Raw genomic sequence first — 17,656 nt, 5'->3', positions numbered from 1 at the left:
CCTCCCTAACTGACCTCAGATTGCAGACCTCCCATCTGTGACGCGGAGATAGCAGGACCCACCTTACAGGCCTGTTCGCGTGCACCTGCTAAAACCGAGGGCGCGGGCCCCTTGCTGGTAGAGCACCTGGCCTTTAGGGCTAGATAGGAGCGCTGTGTCATGTCAACTGAGGTTTCTCTTCCCCATTTCCTGAGCGCCGTGACCCCAGCTCTGGTCTCTAGCCCCAGGTCTCCAGGACGACAGCTGGGACCGAGTACCCAAACCACAACGGCACAAAGGCGTTTGGCCAAACGTGAAAATGCGACCTCTGTCACCCAAGACGAAGAAGGACGATCCGTGAACGTGTAACAGTACTACGTTTATTATTCGGAGAGGTCACTTCCTCCTGGAACGGAGCCTGCGGCCCCCCGTCTGTAGGACAAGCGGTCCCGGGGCCTGAGTTATGTCATTGCCCTTCCCCGAAATAGGAGGAAGTCGCTCCAAAGGAAAAAAGGAGGAGCCGGGGGAGATCCGCGCAAGACCTCTCTTCCCAAAGGTGGCTGGAGGCCGAGGGTAGGGATGCCGCGAGGGGAGCCGGTCCCTACTTTGAGACCCTCAACGAGCTTCCGGACACGTTCCTCTTAATCTGCAGCTAAGAGGGTCAGGAGGTATCCAAGAGCAGAATTAGGACGGGCCACTCACAAGTGTTCGTGTGTGACAGGCTCCGAGCCGGCCCTGTCCCCCCAGCCCCCCACCCTGGGCTTCCAGGAAGGGAGGTGTGCAGCTTCAGAGGAGGGCCCGAACCTTCCTGGAGTCCCCTCTCCATTCTTCACTGAGAGTCCTCCAAGTACCCTGCCTGCGCTTCACTCCCTTTGACCAGTGACCCCACTCCCTGGTAACAGGATCTTGGTTGACTTTCTTGGGAACATCCTAAGGGCTAAGTGCTTTGTGTCTGAGACAAACTCAGGTAAACCGACGGAGGCAGCGCTTCCCATAGTCAAAAAGAGAAGCTGGAGGCCCAGAGCCTATGGCGTTGGGCGCTACAGCTGCTCAGGCTGCAGAAGACACAGCTGGTCTGGGACCCTGGGGACCGGAGACAACTTCCTGTTTGCCTGTGGTCCTGCTCACAGTCCCTCACCTCTCCCAGGGTTAGCCTGTGTTTCAAATGCGTATGATCGGCGCTGTGGGGACAGAAGCGGGTCGGGAGGCTGGGGTTCCCTGGGGGGCAGACTATGCCGACTCTGGTGTCCAGACCCTTCTGTGTCTTCAGGCGGGAGCTCCAGGCAACTAAGCGGCCGAGGAGAATAGGCAGGGATCATACTACAGGGGGAGGTTCTGGGGGTGAGGCTGTAGTCCCCACCCCCAGTACAGGTCTGGGTCCGCCGAATGCCCTGAGCCTCAGTCCTCTGGCGTTCCCGGGCCAGGGCCACAGCAGCATCAAAAGAAAGACTGCCCCCATTCCTCCAGGAGGAACGGGAGGCTCGGGACCCCCAAGCCCTTTCCCCGGGAGTCCCATCAAGCCGACCAGGCCTCGGGCATGGGTTTGCAGGTGCCACGTGGATCTTGCTACACATCGCACTAGGCATCTTGGCAAATTGCGGTTTGGGCGGCACCACAGGCACAGAGCGGACCTGCTGGACCTGAACCAGGGTGGAAGCCAGGCGCATGCCCACTCCGCTAGCTGAGCCCAGAGGACCCGGGCACAGGCTGCAGCCGTCTGGACTGGGCTGCCCCTCAGGCTCCGCCTCCTCTGGCTGGGGCGGCTCTGGGGCTGCCTGTTCGGCCTCAGAGCATGGGGAATGGCCCTCGCTGGCACTGTCAACCTCCAGGGACTCTACGTGGGACCCTTCAGGAAGGGAGTCCCCTAAACGGTCACCTCCGGCCCTCTGGTCCCTCTCGGGCTCCCCATCCCCGCTCTCCCCGTCCATGCTGACCGCCCCCGCCCCTCCTCCAGCTGCCGCTTCTGGGCTTCTGCCATCGTCAGCATCTCCTTGATCTTCTCTTGCCTCTTGGTCCTCCTGCCCCTTCTGTCCTTCAGCCTCATCCTCTCTGCCTCCTTCAGCCTCTTGTTTGTGCACAGCTTCCCGGCTCTCCTCAGCGACTGGGTTTTCCTGGGCCCCGCACTCTGGGTTGCTTCTTGCTTGTACCTGGCCTTCCTCTCCTTCCTCAGCCTCCTCCTCTCTCTCAGTCTTCCTTTCCATCTCCTTGTCTTTGCCCTGCTCTCCTGTTCCCTCCACACTCTCATCCTCCTGCTGACCGTTGGACTCCTCTCCCTTGGCCTCTGTCTCCTCCCCACCCTCTTCTCTCAAACTGACCCTCCTCTCTTGGCTTCCCTCAGGCTTGCCTCCCTCCTGACCTACCTCTCCGTCCTCCACCTCACTCTCCGGACTGCCCTCAGCCTCCTCCCTGAGGTCCCCTGTGCTTTCAGGCTCAGCCTCCTTGTCCTCGCCAACCTCACAGCATGCCTGCCCTCCCTCAGCCTGCCCTGGAGGCCCCTGTCTTCCGCACCCCGCTGTGTCGTCCTCCAGACTTTCCGGACCCTCCCAGGTTGGGCGTTTGGGCGACAGAAGGGGACTTAGGTCATCGTAGGCACTCAGGAAGACTTCCTCCTCGTTTTCTTCCTGTCCATCAGGCCTGGGGCCAGCAGAGTCCGAGGAACAGCAGCTGGGAGCCAGGACAAACTGCGCCTCATCCAGAGACAGGTCATCCAGGGGTGGCTCCACAGAGAACTCCTCCACCTGTAGGCATAGCACTGTGGCTCAGGACCAGGTGGCCCTGTCCACCCTCTGCCCTCCTTACCACCCCCGCACCCAGCGCAGTTCCCCCTTACCTGAGGCCCAACTCCCAGGAGCTCCTCCAGGTAGCCCATCCCAGGGTCATCCTCCCCAGGGAAGGCTGCTTCTGCTCTTCTTGCCTTGGCTACCTCCCCATCCTCCACCCCCACCCACTCTGGCTCCGAGCCGCTTGAGTCCTCTAGGAAGGAGAAGGAGTCCTGCACCTCCTGGGACAGGCAGTCCTCCAGCACAGGAGCCACATCCTCTGGGCCACAGTCAGCCAGGGGACCTGCGGCTGAACTTGCCTCCAACTTCTCATCTGTTGGGAGAAAGGTAGTCTCAGGAGCTCAGAGGTCAAGAGCAGCCCCCACCCTGTCCAATGTGGCTCTTGCTAACACTGCTACCATACAGGCCCAGCGCTCCCAGCCTGGGTGCTCCACATGGCTGATTCTCTCAGAACCGTATCCCTGACTACTGGCTTCGAGCTACCTTGACCTTGGCCGAGCTCCCACCAGGGCCCGGGCCCCATGCTGTGCATATCACAATGCATTATTGTAGTTTTCTCCACAAAACAATTACATAACGTAGAGTATTTATCCTCATTCGTTTTTTTGTTAGAAGTTTTATTCATTTATTCACGAGAGCCACACAGAGGCAGAGACACAGGCAGAGGGAGAAGCAGGCTCCATGCGGGACTGGATCCTGGGACCCCGGGGTCACTCCCTGGACCGAAGGCAGACGCTCACCCACTGAGCCCCCAGGTGTCCCTATCCTCACTTTAAATATGAGGAAAGCAAGACCCAGATGTGTCCGAGGTCCTAGCTCTGCTCCCTCCGACTTAAATCAACAACAAATAGCTTAACCTGGGTCTCAGTTTCCACTGCTGTAACATAAGCAACAATAACCGTGTCATAGGATTATGAGAGAATGGGGCACCCCAGGGGCTCAGTGGCTGAGCATCTGCCTTCCACTTGGCGTGACCCCGAGGTCCCGGGATCGGGTCCCGCATCGGGCTCCTCACAGGGAGCCTGCTTCTCCCTCTGCCTGGGTCTCTGCCTCTCTCTCTGTCTCTCTCTCTCTGTGTGTGTGTATGTGTGTGTCTCATGAATAAATAAATAAAATCTTAAAAAAAAAAAAGATTACAGGAGAATTAAATGAGCTGATGCCCACAAAGTTCCTAACACGGCTCTGGGCACATGGTAACCCTCCAGTGTCAGCTGCTGGTGTTCCTGCTGTTGTGTTCCCATCATCATCATCATCTATCACACGTCCCCGCCTCGAACTTAAGGTCCCTCCTGTATTCATGCGGCACAGACTCCCATTCCTGGGTGTATCAGCGACAGGAAGGAGGCCGAGGTCCTCTCCAGGAGTTCCACAGGACTTGATCGTGTTGCTGGACCCCCCACCCCGGAATCCAGGAGGCCGCGGAAGGTAGCAAGCACCCAGAGCCCAGGCCTGAGGACAGGACAGGCCCCTCACATCCGAGTTCTGGTCCCTTCTCCCAGTGCCGGGAAGTCCCACAGTCCTCACCTGGGGGGCCGGGGCCGGAGGCAGGGCTCGGCCGGGGCTGGAGGGCGGGGCACTCAAGGCCGCGGGTGAGCCGGGCCAAGGAGACGTTGGAGATGATGTTCGGGGGCACGCTGAGGATGGAGGTGATGTGTAGTGGCAGGTTGACATTGTAGGGGTCCGAGATGTGGACGCCTGCACAGCGCTCGGCGCGGCTGCCACCCCCGACGCGCATCCCTGACCGGCCGGCCCGCGGGGTGCCCGGCTCCGAGCTGGGGCCGCCGGGCGCCTCGGCCTCGGGCTCCTGAGCGCCCTCCGCTGCTCCCACAGGGTCCTTCTCCAGGCCGTCCGGCTGCAGCGGGCCAGGCCGCAGACTGCTGGGTCCCGCCAGCCCCTCCGGCTCTGGGGGGAGAGGGGCGGGCAGCAGCCTCAGCTGCCAGGGCCTGGGCGCCTCCGGAAGGCTCTGCACGACGCCCCCCCCCTCAAGCCCGACAGCGAGGACGGCCTGGGGGCACCCGCCGGGCTTCCCCGGGCCCCTCCTGCCAGCGCCCCATGCCAGGGCTACTCCTACGGTTCCGGGGGTGGGGGGCTCCCTCCCTGCAGATCCGGCTACTGCCTTGCTGGCCCCTCCCCAGCACCCCCACCCCGCACCCCTGCCGACCGCCTGGGAACACACCCATTGATCAGATGATAAACTCCTCACTAAACCCAGCCTACCTGGTACCGTGGCCAGCGTCCAGTGGGCACCCGTGCCCTGTGTTTGCAGTCAGCGAACACACTTGGCCACACGTACAGACACACAGACACACAGGAATGCACACACAATGGGCTCACCCATAATCCTGTCATTCCTTGGCAGACACGTTCACACGCACGCTTGCACACAAGGCCTGTGCATGCACGTAGACACACACCACGTGCACGCGCGTACTCACCATCACTGACCCCAGCTGCCGCGCTCAGTGAGTCCATGCTCTTGGCTGGCCGCAGCGTCCCCTTCTCAGACTTGTCCTCTGCAAGACACAGAGGATGTTTGTAGAGCCAGGGCCCGGCTCGCCTTCAGCAGAGCTCGCGCCTTTCCCCAGACCTACCTCTGTCCTCGGCCCCCCGCGGGAGTTTACGCTTGGTCTCGTGGCCAGAGCGACCCAGATTGAAGATAGATCTCCACTTCCTGACCTTCAAAGACCCCTTTCTCCTGAAGGGAATAGAGAAATCCTTAGGGTTGGAGCCTGGTGGGGTCAGCGCAAGGGAGGAGGGCCCCACGAAGGAGGCCTTACTTGTGCTCTCCAATTTCGATGATAGTGTGGTAGGGCCGTATCTGTGGGGGCCCATCGCCAGCCTGCAGGACACTAGGCAGGTGGTAGGGTAGGGACCTGGGCATAAGGTCCTCGGGGCTGCTTGACGCCCGGGCCCCCGGAAGTGACCGCCATCCACTCTCCATCTCACCGCCTAGGAAGATAAGAAGAATGGGCGAGCCAAGAACAGAGGGGAGAGAGGGCTTCAGGTTCTCGGCTCCTCGTGGCGCCCTCCCACTCCCCAGTAACTACCAGGCTAGGAATCTACTCAGAGGCCTTTGGAGACAGACTCTCCGTGTCTGGCTCCTCAAGAGGGAATCCTCAGAGATGGGGGCCGGGAGATCCCAGGGCACTGGCCAGGTGGGCTCGGGTGGGAATGACCAGTCTGTAGCCCCAAGAACCGGGATGGTGATTAGAAGGTCAAGCTGTGCAGGAGAGGTCTGCTCAAGCGCGGACCACACCGTCACTTCCCCAGCGCCTCCTCTGCGTGACCACAAGCATCATCCCTCTATGAGACCCAGTTCTCAGCTGCAAAACACAGAGGCTGAACTAGGTGACCTCTGAGGCCCTCATGACTCCCCAGACGGAGTGTGGTGGGGTGGTGGGCGGGAGGGACACTGACCGGAGAGAGAAGCACCCCCAAAGAGCTGGTCCACGTGCGTGAGGATGAACTCGACCACGATGGACTGCACACGCACCTCCATGAAGGCCGCTGTCCCATTGAAGCCCGAGGCCTCTATGTCCTTAGACCTGTGCAGATGAAGAGTTATTCCCCTCCAGGGCCAGCACTCTTCCCCACCTGAAGTCTCCCCAAAACACCCCACACCCTTTCCCCTGCACACCCTTAACCTCATCTCCACCTCTTAAACTGCAAGCATAATGCAAGTCTCTCAAATGCCACTTCCTCCAGGAAGCCCTCTTGGACACCCGCCTCAGAATTCATCTCTACTTCCTTTGCACACGAGAATGCCTTGTTATAATGAATAGCGGGGCTTCTCGAGGCCTGCCTTGCACCACAGGGACTAGCATGCCGGCCAGCTCTCCGTGAGGCCGCAAGATGTGTGCTCTGCAAACATTCAATACTTCCTGTGCCAGCCCCTGAGCTCGGTGACACAGTGTGAGAAGACGCACAGGCCTCGTGTCCAGCAAGTAAACCCCATCCCGCTCAATGCAATTCAGAACCTTCCTCTTTCTCCCTGGGCTCCGTGGGACCCCACACCCCTCTCCGCGCACCCACACAGCCACACCCATTCCCGGAGCGGCCTGGGGGGGGGCTAGGCTCCCCGCCAAGATCCCCACACCCTGCTCCCGCGTGCGCCCACCTCAGCAGGTTGGGAGCCCACACAATGGCCAGGTTGCGGGCGTGCATGTTGGTCTGAGCGCTGAACGAGGCCATGTGCACCAGGTGCCGCATGAGGAACTCCAGGGTCCTGCAGAAAAGGAGGTGTCAGGGGCCAGGGGTCACACATGCAACACCCAGGCGGAAGTGGGATTGAGGTCTGGGAGCTGGAAGGGACCAGTCAAGGCCCCAGGGCTGTGTGTGGGTGGTTGGGACTTGGAGCAGGGCGCGCACCTATAGTTTGGGACAGGGAGTTCTCGAAGCACCTCTAGGATCTTGACCAGGCGCTCAGGCTCCAGCTGCACTCCCACCGCGTCCTGTTGGGGAGGAAGGGTTCAAGAACCGAGTCCATGAACAGCCAGCACTGCCCCTGCTCACTCCCGGGAGCCTGAGCCCGACTCTCAAACAATTCTGTGCTGTTCCCCCACCGTCCCACACCACAGATCTTTCGAGGTGCACCGACAGACGGAGTAGGCATTGCTCACACTTCAGGGTGCAGACCTGCCGCTGGGTCTTGGCTCGGCCACTTAATAGCTTTGTGACCTTGAACGACTTGCTGCCACTCCGCCTTAGCATCCTCGGCACAAGAACACCTTAGGGGCCCCTCCCTGTGGGTGCTCCAGGGCTGGGGAGTTACTCCCAGGAGCCCCGGAAGGCCTACACCCACCCAGTCTAGCCTGTGTGGGCCGAATGGCGGGGGCTGCTGCCCTGGATTTCTAAATGCCATTCCGCTCAATAAAATGCAACTTATTTTTAAAATGTTACTGAATTCAAGATAGCATTTTTGTCACATATCTTCTTATTCAAAAGATGTGCAGCCTACAACCCGCTCACGGAGGGGCATGCCTGAAAAAGCTGTGACTTCCGAGAAGGGCTCTCATTCTCTTAAATGTGGGGAAGCTCTGGTCTAGGTGATTTCCAGGGGCCCTCTACTCTCCCTCTGGGTTCTACTTTCCCTGGTCTCCCCCTGCACCATGTGTGATCTGCAGGCCCTAAGGAAAGGAGGAAAGGCGGAGGGAAGAGGCGGGACGGGGGGCAGCGGGCAGGGGGCACTGGCAGGGAGGGGTCTTTTTGTTCTCATGTGGTCTCGGTCATTCAGGGTCACTAGGACACCATCTGGCGCTGGACGCACTTGGGATGTCAAAACCAGAGCAGTCACCCCTCGGCCTCGCCTTCCACCCCCCTGCCTGTCAACTCACAGCAAACTTGTCATAGAGCCGGTATGTGAGCAGGGGGTCGGGCAGTTCTCTGAAGTAGGCCTTGCACAAGGAGGAGACGCAGTGAATGTCCTGGAGGTAAACGTCTTTCCGCAGGTCTGGCTTCCGCTCTGCCTCAAACTCCTGCCTGGGGAGGTGCAGAGTGGTCAGGAGTGGTGGGAGGGGGGAAGCTGGGAGGCCTGGGAGCAGTGCACGGGGGCCCGGGGAAGGTGGAGGGTCGACGTGCATGGGCCTGGAAGGAGGATGTGGGGGCGTATGTGCATACACGAGGCAGCGGGCGCGGATGGACGTGCCACTGGGTAGAGCGGGCGGAGGGTGGGTGGTAGATAGGGAGGCGGGCTGTGCACCAACAGGGATCCATGTCAGTGGTGTAGCTGTGGGTGTGGGTGGTGAGGTTGGGGTCCATAGGAGTCAATACAAGTGGGGACATGGACGTGTAAAGATGGGAACGTGTAAAGATGGAGGAGTGTAACTCTTGGAAGGAAATACAAATGTCAATCTCCCTGACCTTGGATCAGGCAACAGTTGCGTAGATAAGACACCAAAAGCACAAGCAGCCAAAGAAAAAATAGATACACCGAACATCGAATGACAAACTTGTGTGTGTGTCAGAGGGTACTGCCAAGAAAGCGAAGACACCCCACGGAATGGGAGAAAATATTTGTGAATCATAGATTTGATAAGTGTTGGGACCCCCGGGGGGCTCAGTGGCTGAGCTTCAGCCTTCCACTCAGGTCGTGACCCCAGGTCGAGTCCCGCATCGGGCTCCCTGCACGGAGCCTGCTTCTCCCTCTGCCTGTGTCTCTGCCTCTCTCTCTCTCCCTCTCTGTGTCTGTCATGAATGAATAAATAAAATCTTTTAAAAAAAGAAGAATTAAAAAAATATTTGATAAGTATTTAACATCTGGAATATAGGAAGAATTCTTGCAACTCAAAGGAAACAAGCCAACTTAAAAATGAGGAAGGGATTTGAATAGAAATTTCTCCAAAGAAGATACACAAATGAGTAATATGCACACAGGAAGGTGTTGGATGTGGTTAGCTGTTAGGGAAATGCAAATACAGGTGAAGTAGCCCTTCACACCCACTAGGGTGGCTGTTATTCAAAAGACACACAGGAACGCGTGTTGGCAGATGTGGAGAAATGGGAACCCTCGTGCATCGCTGCTGGGGGCAGATAGGAAAGGATGCACCGCCAGGGAAAGCAGCCTGGCCGTTCCTTAAAAAGCCCAACCTTGGGATCCCTGGGTGGCACAGCAGTTTGGCGCCTGCCTTTGGCCCAGGGTGCGATCCTGGAGACCCAGGATCGAATCCCACGTCAGGCTCCCGGTGCATGGAGCCTGCTTCTCCCTCTGCCTATGTCTCTGCCTCTCTCTCCCTCTCTCTCTGTATGACTATCATAAATAAATTTTAAAAAAATTAAAAAAAAAAAAAAAAAAGCCCAACCTTCAGGGATCCCTGTTTGGCTCCTGCCTTTGGCCCAGGGTGCGATCCTGGAGACCCGGGATCGAATCCCACGTCGGGCTCCCGGTGCATGGAGCCTGCTTCTCCCTCTGCCTGTGTCTCTGCCTCTCTCTCTCTCTCTCTCTGTGGCTATCATAAATAAATAAAAATTAAAAAAAAAAAAAAGCCCAACCTTCAGCCCAGGGCCTGATCCTGGGGTCACAGGATCGAGTCCCACATCGGGCTCCCCGCATGGAGCCTGCTTCTCCCTCTGCGTCTCTCTCTCTCTCTGTGTGTCTCTAATAAATAAATAAAATCTTAAAAAAAAGCCCAACCTTAGAGTAACTGCGTGACCCAGCAGCTCCACGCCCAGCCATGTCCTCAGGGGAACTGAAAGCATGTGTCCACGTGAACACTTGTACATGAATGTTCACACCGGCGTCACTCATAGTAGCCAAGGGGTGGAAACACCCCAAATGTCCGTCAACTGATGGATGGATCAACAAAATATGGTGAAGCCATACAATAGAATATTATTCAGCCGCACAAAGAGCTGAAGTACTAGCCGGTATGACAACATGCACGAACCTTGAAAACTTGCTAAGTGGAAAAGCCAGACACAAAAGGTTACAATTCTCTGATTCCGTGTATAAGAAATACACAGAATAGGCAAATTCATAGCGATAGAAAGTAGACCAGCTGTTGCAAGAGGCTGAGGGAAAGGAGAAATGTTTCTTTTATTTTATTTTCTTTCTTTTTTTTTTTTTTTTTTTTTTTTTTGGAGAAACGTTTCGGGGTTGATGAAAAGTTCTGGAATCAGATAGTGGTGGCCGTGGCATGGCCTTGTGAATATACTTTAAAAAGAAATCACTGGATTGTGGATTGTACATTTTCAAATAGTGAGTTTTATGGTATGTGAATTACATCAACATTTTTTAAGCCAGGTGGTTGTTTGCGGGCGTGGAGACGTGTAAGTGTGTACACACACGCCTGCTAGCCTGGGGGAATGGGGTGCATGGGCTCAGCCTTCCCCAAGGACACTCCGGAGCTCCTCCCTTGGCACCCAGCACCCATGTTTCCTTCTCCCGCCTTCCCCTTGGGCCTCTGGCTCCCTGGCCCCCTGGCCCATGGAGCCCCCTCACTGCTCGACTCACCGGAGCTTCTGGATGTTGGAAGAGACCCCCGAGAGGCGGTAGATGCCATCCACCACCCCATATTCCTCCACGAACTCTGCGCAGCTCTTCAGCACCTGAGGGACTGGGGGCACAGAGAGGCCAGAGAAAGAGAAGTCGGCGGGGCGCCGGGGGGCTCGGTCGGGGAAGCGTCTGCCTTCAGCTCAGGTCATGATGTCAGGGTCCAGGGATGCAGCCCAAGTGGGGTACCTGCTCAACAGGGAGCCTGCTTCGCCCCCTCCCTCTGCCCCTCCCCTGTTCATGCTCTCTCTCTCTCTCTCTCTCTCTCTCAAATAAATAAATAAAATCTTAAAAGGAGAGAGAGAGAGAAATCAGGTCTGGGAGGTCAGAGACCACAGGGATCTGAGAAATGGGAGCATCAGGGAAGGGGTTTGGGGAAACAGCTCATGAATAAAAACTTGTTAGAGGGATTCAGCTCCAGCCTCCCAATCTCTCTGCCCGAGGGGGCCACGGCCTCTGCATAAACCCCCCAAGGGAGGGAGAGCAACTGCCTCCCGGGCCTGCCCAGTCCTGTTAGCAAGTTCTGCCCTCCTTTTTTTTTTTTTTTAAATGATTTTATTTATTTATTCATGAGAGACACCGGCAGAGGGAGAAGCAGGCTCCTTGCAGGGAGCCCAATGCGGGACTCGATCCCAGGACCCTGGGGTCAGTCCCTGGGCCGAAGGCAGACGCTCCACCACTGAGCCTCCCGGGGCCCCAGTTCTGCCTCCTTCGAACTGGAACTCGTATCTCTGTAATGACTAGTTGCTACCCCAGGATTTTCCAAGGGGCAGCGGTCCGGTTGGAAGGGCACTCGGAGTAGGACAGGTCTGGGAAGTACATTCATTGAACGCTCGATACAAGATGAAGGAGCATTAGTTGTCCCGACCCCCACGGGGCAGCGTGGACGGGGAGTACTGGGAACACTGGGAAGCGCCCCTCCGGTGGCAGGTGCGCGGGCGTCGGGCCTGTCGTCGGGAGACATGCCAGCTTGTGACGGGTCAGTTCGGGAGAGAAGCACCCATGTGCCCAGCACTGTGCTCTGGGTACTCCGGTCCCTCCTTCTTCCTTCCTTTCTTTCTTTTTTTGATTTTATTTATTTATTCAAGAGAGACAGATTGAGAGAGAGAGAGAGAGGCAGGCAGAGGGATCCCTGGGTGGCTCAGTGGCTCAGCCGTTTGGCACCTGCCTTTGGCCCAGGGCGTGATCCTGGAGTCCTGGGATTGAGTCCCACGTCAGGCTCCCAGCATGGAGCCTGCTTCTCCCTCCTCCTGTGTCTCTGCCTCTCTCTCTCTCTCTCTCTCTCTCTCTCTATCATATATAAATAAATAAATCTTTAAAAAAAAAAGAGAGAGAGAGAGAGAGAGACAGGCAGAGGCAGAAGCAGGCTCCATGAAGGAGCCCGACATGGGACTCAATCCGGGGACCCTGGGATCACGCCCTGGGCCAAAAGCAGGCACCAAACCACTGAGCCCCCCAGGGATCCCTCGGTGCCCATTTCAAAGGTCAGGACGCTGAAGGTCGAAGGAGTAACAAGTGCCCGGTGTTACTCACCTGGAGCCGGTCTCCAAATCCCAAAATTTTACAAAAAGCTAAGAGTAAAATGACCGAAGGAATGGGGTTGAAGGGGAAATAGGAGGGGGTAAGATCAGTACCCAGAAATGCCCATCAAGTGATGCCATATGGTTTCTAGATGCGGGCTCTTCACTTCCTGGTGACTCAAGCAAGATCACCGTAACCAGGTAGAACTCATAAGGCCCATTAGGAAACAAACAAACAAAAAAAAGAAATCGAGGGCTGAGGAGAAACAGCTCTTTCTGACACTGACACGAGAGAGGGATTTCTCTGGTGAACCAAACTTAGTATTTTTCTCAGGCCATATTCTCTATTTCAATCTCCAAGGGATGTCACTGAGCCTCCTAAGTGACGGGTGATTTTGTTGAATCATAAATAAACCGTTATTGGGCACATGGTGCTAGAGGCTACGGAAAATGGAACTATTGTCCGAGGTGCAGACACCAAAGAAACAAGTGATGACAAAGCACAGTGAGTCCCACGATACAGGTGGGGGGTGGGGGGCAGCAGTGGAGGCGATGCTTGAGGTGTGTTCTGAGGGGTCCCCGGAGTTTACCAGCAGGCGGCAGAGGGAAGGGTATCTCCAGGCAGGGGCATAACGTAAGGTGTGGTACCACAGTTTGCTCAGGGGTCGCAAAAAGCTGGATCAGATGGTTTGTCGGGAAATTGGAGCTGAGGCCGGGGGCGCAGGGGCCTGGTTTGTGAAGGGTCCTATGTGCCAGGCGGAGGAGTGTATTTCTCATTCTAGATCTATAAGGTGACAGTGAAGGTTGGGGTGAAGCCAGGTGTTTATGCAGCCAAGGATTTAAGGCAGGGAAGGCTCTAGAAGGATAAATATGTGGCCTCGTGCAGATGGGATTCCACGCATGGTGCTGGAGGGCTTCCCGTGTCTGAGACACCACGTCCTAAAATACGAGGGACACCAATCGGTCACCCTGGGCCTCAGAGAGGGCACCAGAAAAAAAAAAAGGTTACAGTTAGATCTTGTCCTTAAGGAGCTTACAGTCTAGTAACAGGGGAGGAGGCCCGGGATGGGAGAGAGAATATAACTTTGCACACGTGGGTTTGGAGCCTGGCTCCAGGTGGGTAACACCCGGCACTTGTTCCTCCTTCGACCTTCAGTGTCCAGACCCGTGAAATGGGGACCGGAGTACCCAAGGCACAGTGCTGGGCACATGGGTGCTTCTCTCCCAAACTGACCTGTCACAAGCTGGCGTGCCTCCCTACGACAGGCCCGACACCCACGCACATACTTCCCCACGTACTCCTATCCCAAGTTTTTGGTGCAATTCAGTAATTAAGTAACATGGAAATACAGAAGGAAGAAATAATCAATAAACCCATCAACCGCTACTGTAAACCCTCCCCGTGTGACCTGGTGTCCACACCCTTTGCGTTCCAGCTCCCCAGAGCCAGAACTTGGGTGAGACAAGGGAAGCATGAGGGTGGAGAATTTAAGGAAGCCTCCACTCCTAGGGCTGTGCAAGTGCAAACTGTGCACACACACAACCTTGGGAGTGAGAGCTTCCTTGAGAAAGAGCCACTGGGGCGCCTCGCTGGTGCAGTCGGAAGAGCATGCAAGTCTTGATGGGGGAGTCATGAGTTCGAGCCCCAAACAGGGTGTCTGGATTAATAAAATAAATAAACTTGAGAGAGTGAGGAAGAAAGAGAAAGAAAAAGAAGGAAGAAAGAAAGGACAGGCAGCCAGGGCACTGGTGCGGCCCTGAGAGTGAAGGTTTTGTTGAATTTTGTGTCCTGGTCACCCCTCTTGCCTCACCTTAGCCCTGGCTCTGCAGGTCCCCCACCAGCCCTCCTTCCAGGACCTGTGCCCGTTTGCCAGGGTCCCCCTCCCCTCGGGTTCCAGCACTGGCTGCAGAAGTGGGGTGGACCCTCCTCATTCGCTGTTCTCCCCGCAGGGGCCTAATGCCACCCCAACTCTCGGCCGCCACATTATTCTGTTGACTCATCATCCACTGTCACCCAAAGCCTAGGTTCTTTTCACATGAGCAGCAACCAAGCCAGATCTCCCCCATCCTGCCCTTCTCTGTTGATTTCGAATCCTCTGAAAAGGCCCTTAAAGAAGGTATTTGAGGGATCCCTGGGTGGCGCAGCGGTTTGGCGCCTGCCTTTGGCCCAGGGCGGGATCCTGGAGACCCGGGATCAAATCCCACGTCAGGCTCCTGGTGCATGGAGCCTGCTTCTCCCTCTGCCTGTGTCTCTGCCTCTCTCTCTCTCTCTCTCTCTCTCTGACTATCATAAATAAATAAAAATTAAAAAAAAATTTTAAAAAAAAGAAGGTATTTGAGGGGCGCCCAGGTGGCTCAGTCGGCTAAGCACCCGACTCTTGATTTCAGCTCAGGTCATGATCTCAGGATTGGGAGATCGGGCCCCATGTCAGTCTCCACACTGGGTGTGGTCTCTCTCTCTCTCTCTCTCTCTCTCCCTCCCTCTGCCCTTCCTCTCTCTCCTCTCTGTCTACCTCTCTCTAAAAACAACAAAACAAAAAAAGAAGAACATATTTGAGAGCCTAAGGAATCAGAGTCACAGAGGAAATGGGTCAAGGAGATGAGGGGAGCGATACCCTGAGAGAGACGAAGGGGGGGCAGTGAAGGAGAGATGGGAGCCCTAAGAGGCAGGGCTGGGGTGAGGGGGTCAAAGAAGAAACATCAGGGAATGGGGGCGGGGGGGGGGGGGCTGGGAGGAGGGCCCAGAATTTAGAGACCTGGAGAATCAGAAACTGGAACAAGGGAGCAAAGAGATAAAGGTTAGGGAAAGGAAGAACCCAGAACAGGTGGCTCCTGGGGAAGGAAGGGACCCGCCTGGGGCCCCCAGCAAGGAGAAGGATGGGGAAAACCAAGCTAAGGGGGGGTGCACAGGGTTGGCGGGATGAGGTAGGCAGGAACCCGGATCTCCACTAGCCTGGGCTTTCCTCCGCCAGCCTTGGGTAAGGGAGAGGCCTCGCCAGGCTCTCTCTGTCCTTTCACTTCCCACCTGTCGGTGGGGGGGGCGGGGGGGGTCACTGTGGCTCTGGGGCCCGAGATCACGCCCCCCGGGGCTCAGGTGAGGTTCTGAGGGGGCCAGGAGGGTCTCCTCCTCCTCCGGGGCTCACCGCGACCCGGCCCAGCAGCCAGGTGGACGTCCAAGCCTCAGAGGACGTGCCCCCCATGGGCTGGGAACGCAGCCGGAGGCCGGGGGGCCGCAGGGGAGGGGGCCGGGCGACTGGGGGTGCGTTTCCACCGGGGCTGGCAGGGGCCGCAGGGGAGGGCCGCGTCAGGGCGAGGAGACCGAGCCGAGGGTTTGCAGGGAACCAGAAGAACATTAGTCCCATTGAATCATGTGGCCGTTGGCCAAGAGCCCTTGACCTGGAGAGGCATCTCTGGTGAAGGACTCAGGGTGAGACGCAGGGCCAAGCCTCGACACTGTCTTCGGGACCGGGACCGGGGTTTCCCTCAACAGAGGCCGGTGGGGATGGGGGCCTCCGGGGGAGGAGAAAAAGGGGAAGGAGGTGTTTGGGGCCAAGGGGGCGGGGCTGAGGGCAGGAAATGAGCTGGGAACCACCATCACCCTCCCTCCACTGCAGGCGCCACAGCCCAGAGGAGAAGACAAAGAGGAAATGACAGATTGGGGTGGGGTGGGATGGGGGGGGATCGTGCCAGGCTCTGGGAGGAGCTCGAAGTACCAAAAACAAGCTGGACTGGGCGGCCAGGACACCTGCCTTCAATTTCGAATCCCATCAAGCTGGGTTTGTGAGAGGCCACTCTGGGCCAGGGCGAGCGCAGAGTTGTCCCTGGTCCTGCTGGCTTCCCAGCCCCTCCAGGGACCCCAGGGTGGCAGCAGACAGGCCCCACGGATCGTCCACATCTACTCCTTTGCACCCTGTGGCCTGACCCCGCAACCAGCCTCGGGGGTCCCCCATTTCGGCAGCTTCTCCCCCGCGCCCTCGGCCTGTTGCTCCCGTGCAGGAAGAGTCACGGACACTGGGGCAGGGAGACCCCACCCCACAGCCTCCCCTGCGGCCCAGCAAGGCTGCAGAGCACCCAGAGCCCCGCAACCACGTCCCTGGGCGCCCTCCTCCAACCAGGAAACCCCCGACCTCCCCAGTGCCACCCTCAGACTCTCCCAAGGCCCTGCCCCTGGCTCCTTTCATTCAGACCCAAGGACCATCCACTGGCCCTTCAGCCACTCGCCTCTGACCATGCCGTACCCCCGGCCTCTCTCTCTGTCCCCAGCACAGATGTCGCGTCACCCCTCTCTTTTGCCTACTTCTCTCGGTTTCTCATCTCTCCATCCTCCCCCCCCCGCCCCCGCCTCTCCATCCCCAGGTAGTCACACAAGGGGGCTCCCCTGCTTCTTCGCTGAGCCACACTTCCTGCCGCGCCTGCCGGTCAGCCTCCTGGGTGCTGACCCCAAGCCACTGCCCCTCGCCGTGAGCACCTGGGCACCGCGTCTGTCCCTCGACTGGATCTGATCCACCCCCCGAAGCAGCCCCGAGCCACCTCCTTACCCTCCTGGCCCGAACGCTGGAGCTGCTCCTGCAGGTCACACCCAAACACCCTCTCCTTCGAGCTGCCCTTCTTCTTTCCTTTCTGCCGAGACTTCATGGCTGGAGCCCCCGGGCCCCGGCCCAGCCACCTCCGCCCCCCCGAGACCTTTGCCCTACCAGTCCCCCATAGGATCCCAAGGCGGCCTCTGGGCTTGGCCCGGCCCCGGGGGGCAGGGCTCCGAACTGGGGGTGGAGGGTGGCCTGGGCAACAGGCAGCAGCTCTTGCCTTTGGGCCCCAGCGACACGGAAGTAGCCGTGGAAGAGGAAGCTGCCCGGACCCTGGCAAGAAGCTGTGTCTCGTGGCCCAGGCTGGCACTTGCCCCTCTGGCCCCGCTCAGCCCTGGGGGAGCAGGAAGCTGTGCAGCTCCTCAAACCCGCTTCCTGTTAGAGCATCTTTGCAACCACAGGGCCCGGGGTGGGGGAGGCAGCTGACATTCACATCCTCAACCCATCACTGGGACTTCGCTCATTGGTCAAGGCAAGGTGATGTCAGAGCCCCGGGGTGGGGTGGTGGCGCCCGGGACCTGAGCAGGTCCTTCGAGACCAGAATTTGGGGGGTCTGAGGTGGAGACTGGAGGCTGGCCTGGGCGGGGCAGGTGCCCAGGCTCAGCCCCCGACGGCCTGTGGCCTCGGTCAAGTCCCATCACCCCCGTGAGCCTCAGCGTCCACACCAAGGTGACCACCAAGGGGGTGAACGAGGTGATCTTTCATCCTTCCGACCCTTTCTGTGGGACTCACTTGAGCGTCGGCTTCTTTGGAAAGAGTGTGCACACAGCCATCTGCCCCCCGGGGCCTGTTCCGGCGAGACCCCAA

At 57.9% G+C, this 17,656-nt stretch overlaps 1 protein-coding gene across 2 annotated transcripts; it reads right to left on the bottom strand.

Annotated features, from left to right (window-relative positions):
• Window positions 1-337: 337 nt before the first annotated feature.
• ARHGAP30 (Rho GTPase activating protein 30) lies at window positions 338-17,245 on the bottom strand. 2 transcript variants are annotated; one of them, XM_025420790.3, is made up of 12 exons: window positions 16,805-17,245; window positions 10,708-10,810; window positions 8,093-8,237; window positions 7,128-7,210; window positions 6,877-6,984; window positions 6,177-6,304; window positions 5,537-5,708; window positions 5,351-5,454; window positions 5,195-5,272; window positions 4,284-4,661; window positions 2,810-3,072; window positions 338-2,717 (listed from the first exon to the last, which is right to left on the bottom strand). In XM_025420790.3, exons 1-12 carry the CDS (start codon window positions 16,899-16,901, stop codon window positions 1,104-1,106), a joined length of 3,273 nt encoding a protein of 1,090 aa, XP_025276575.1. In that variant the 5' UTR covers window positions 16,902-17,245; the 3' UTR covers window positions 338-1,103. The 2 variants fall into 2 exon arrangements, with proteins under 2 accessions (XP_025276575.1, XP_025276576.1); XM_025420791.3 differs by having other exon boundaries at window positions 8,093-8,233; window positions 16,805-16,819.
• Window positions 17,246-17,656: the final 411 nt, after the last annotated feature.

Source organism: Canis lupus, chromosome 38, assembly GCF_003254725.2.
Source record: "Canis lupus dingo isolate Sandy chromosome 38, ASM325472v2, whole genome shotgun sequence".
Lineage (NCBI taxonomy): Eukaryota > Metazoa > Chordata > Mammalia > Carnivora > Canidae > Canis > Canis lupus.
The sequence above is the reverse complement of the archived record's forward strand: the minus strand, read 5'-3'. Positions and strand labels throughout refer to the sequence as shown.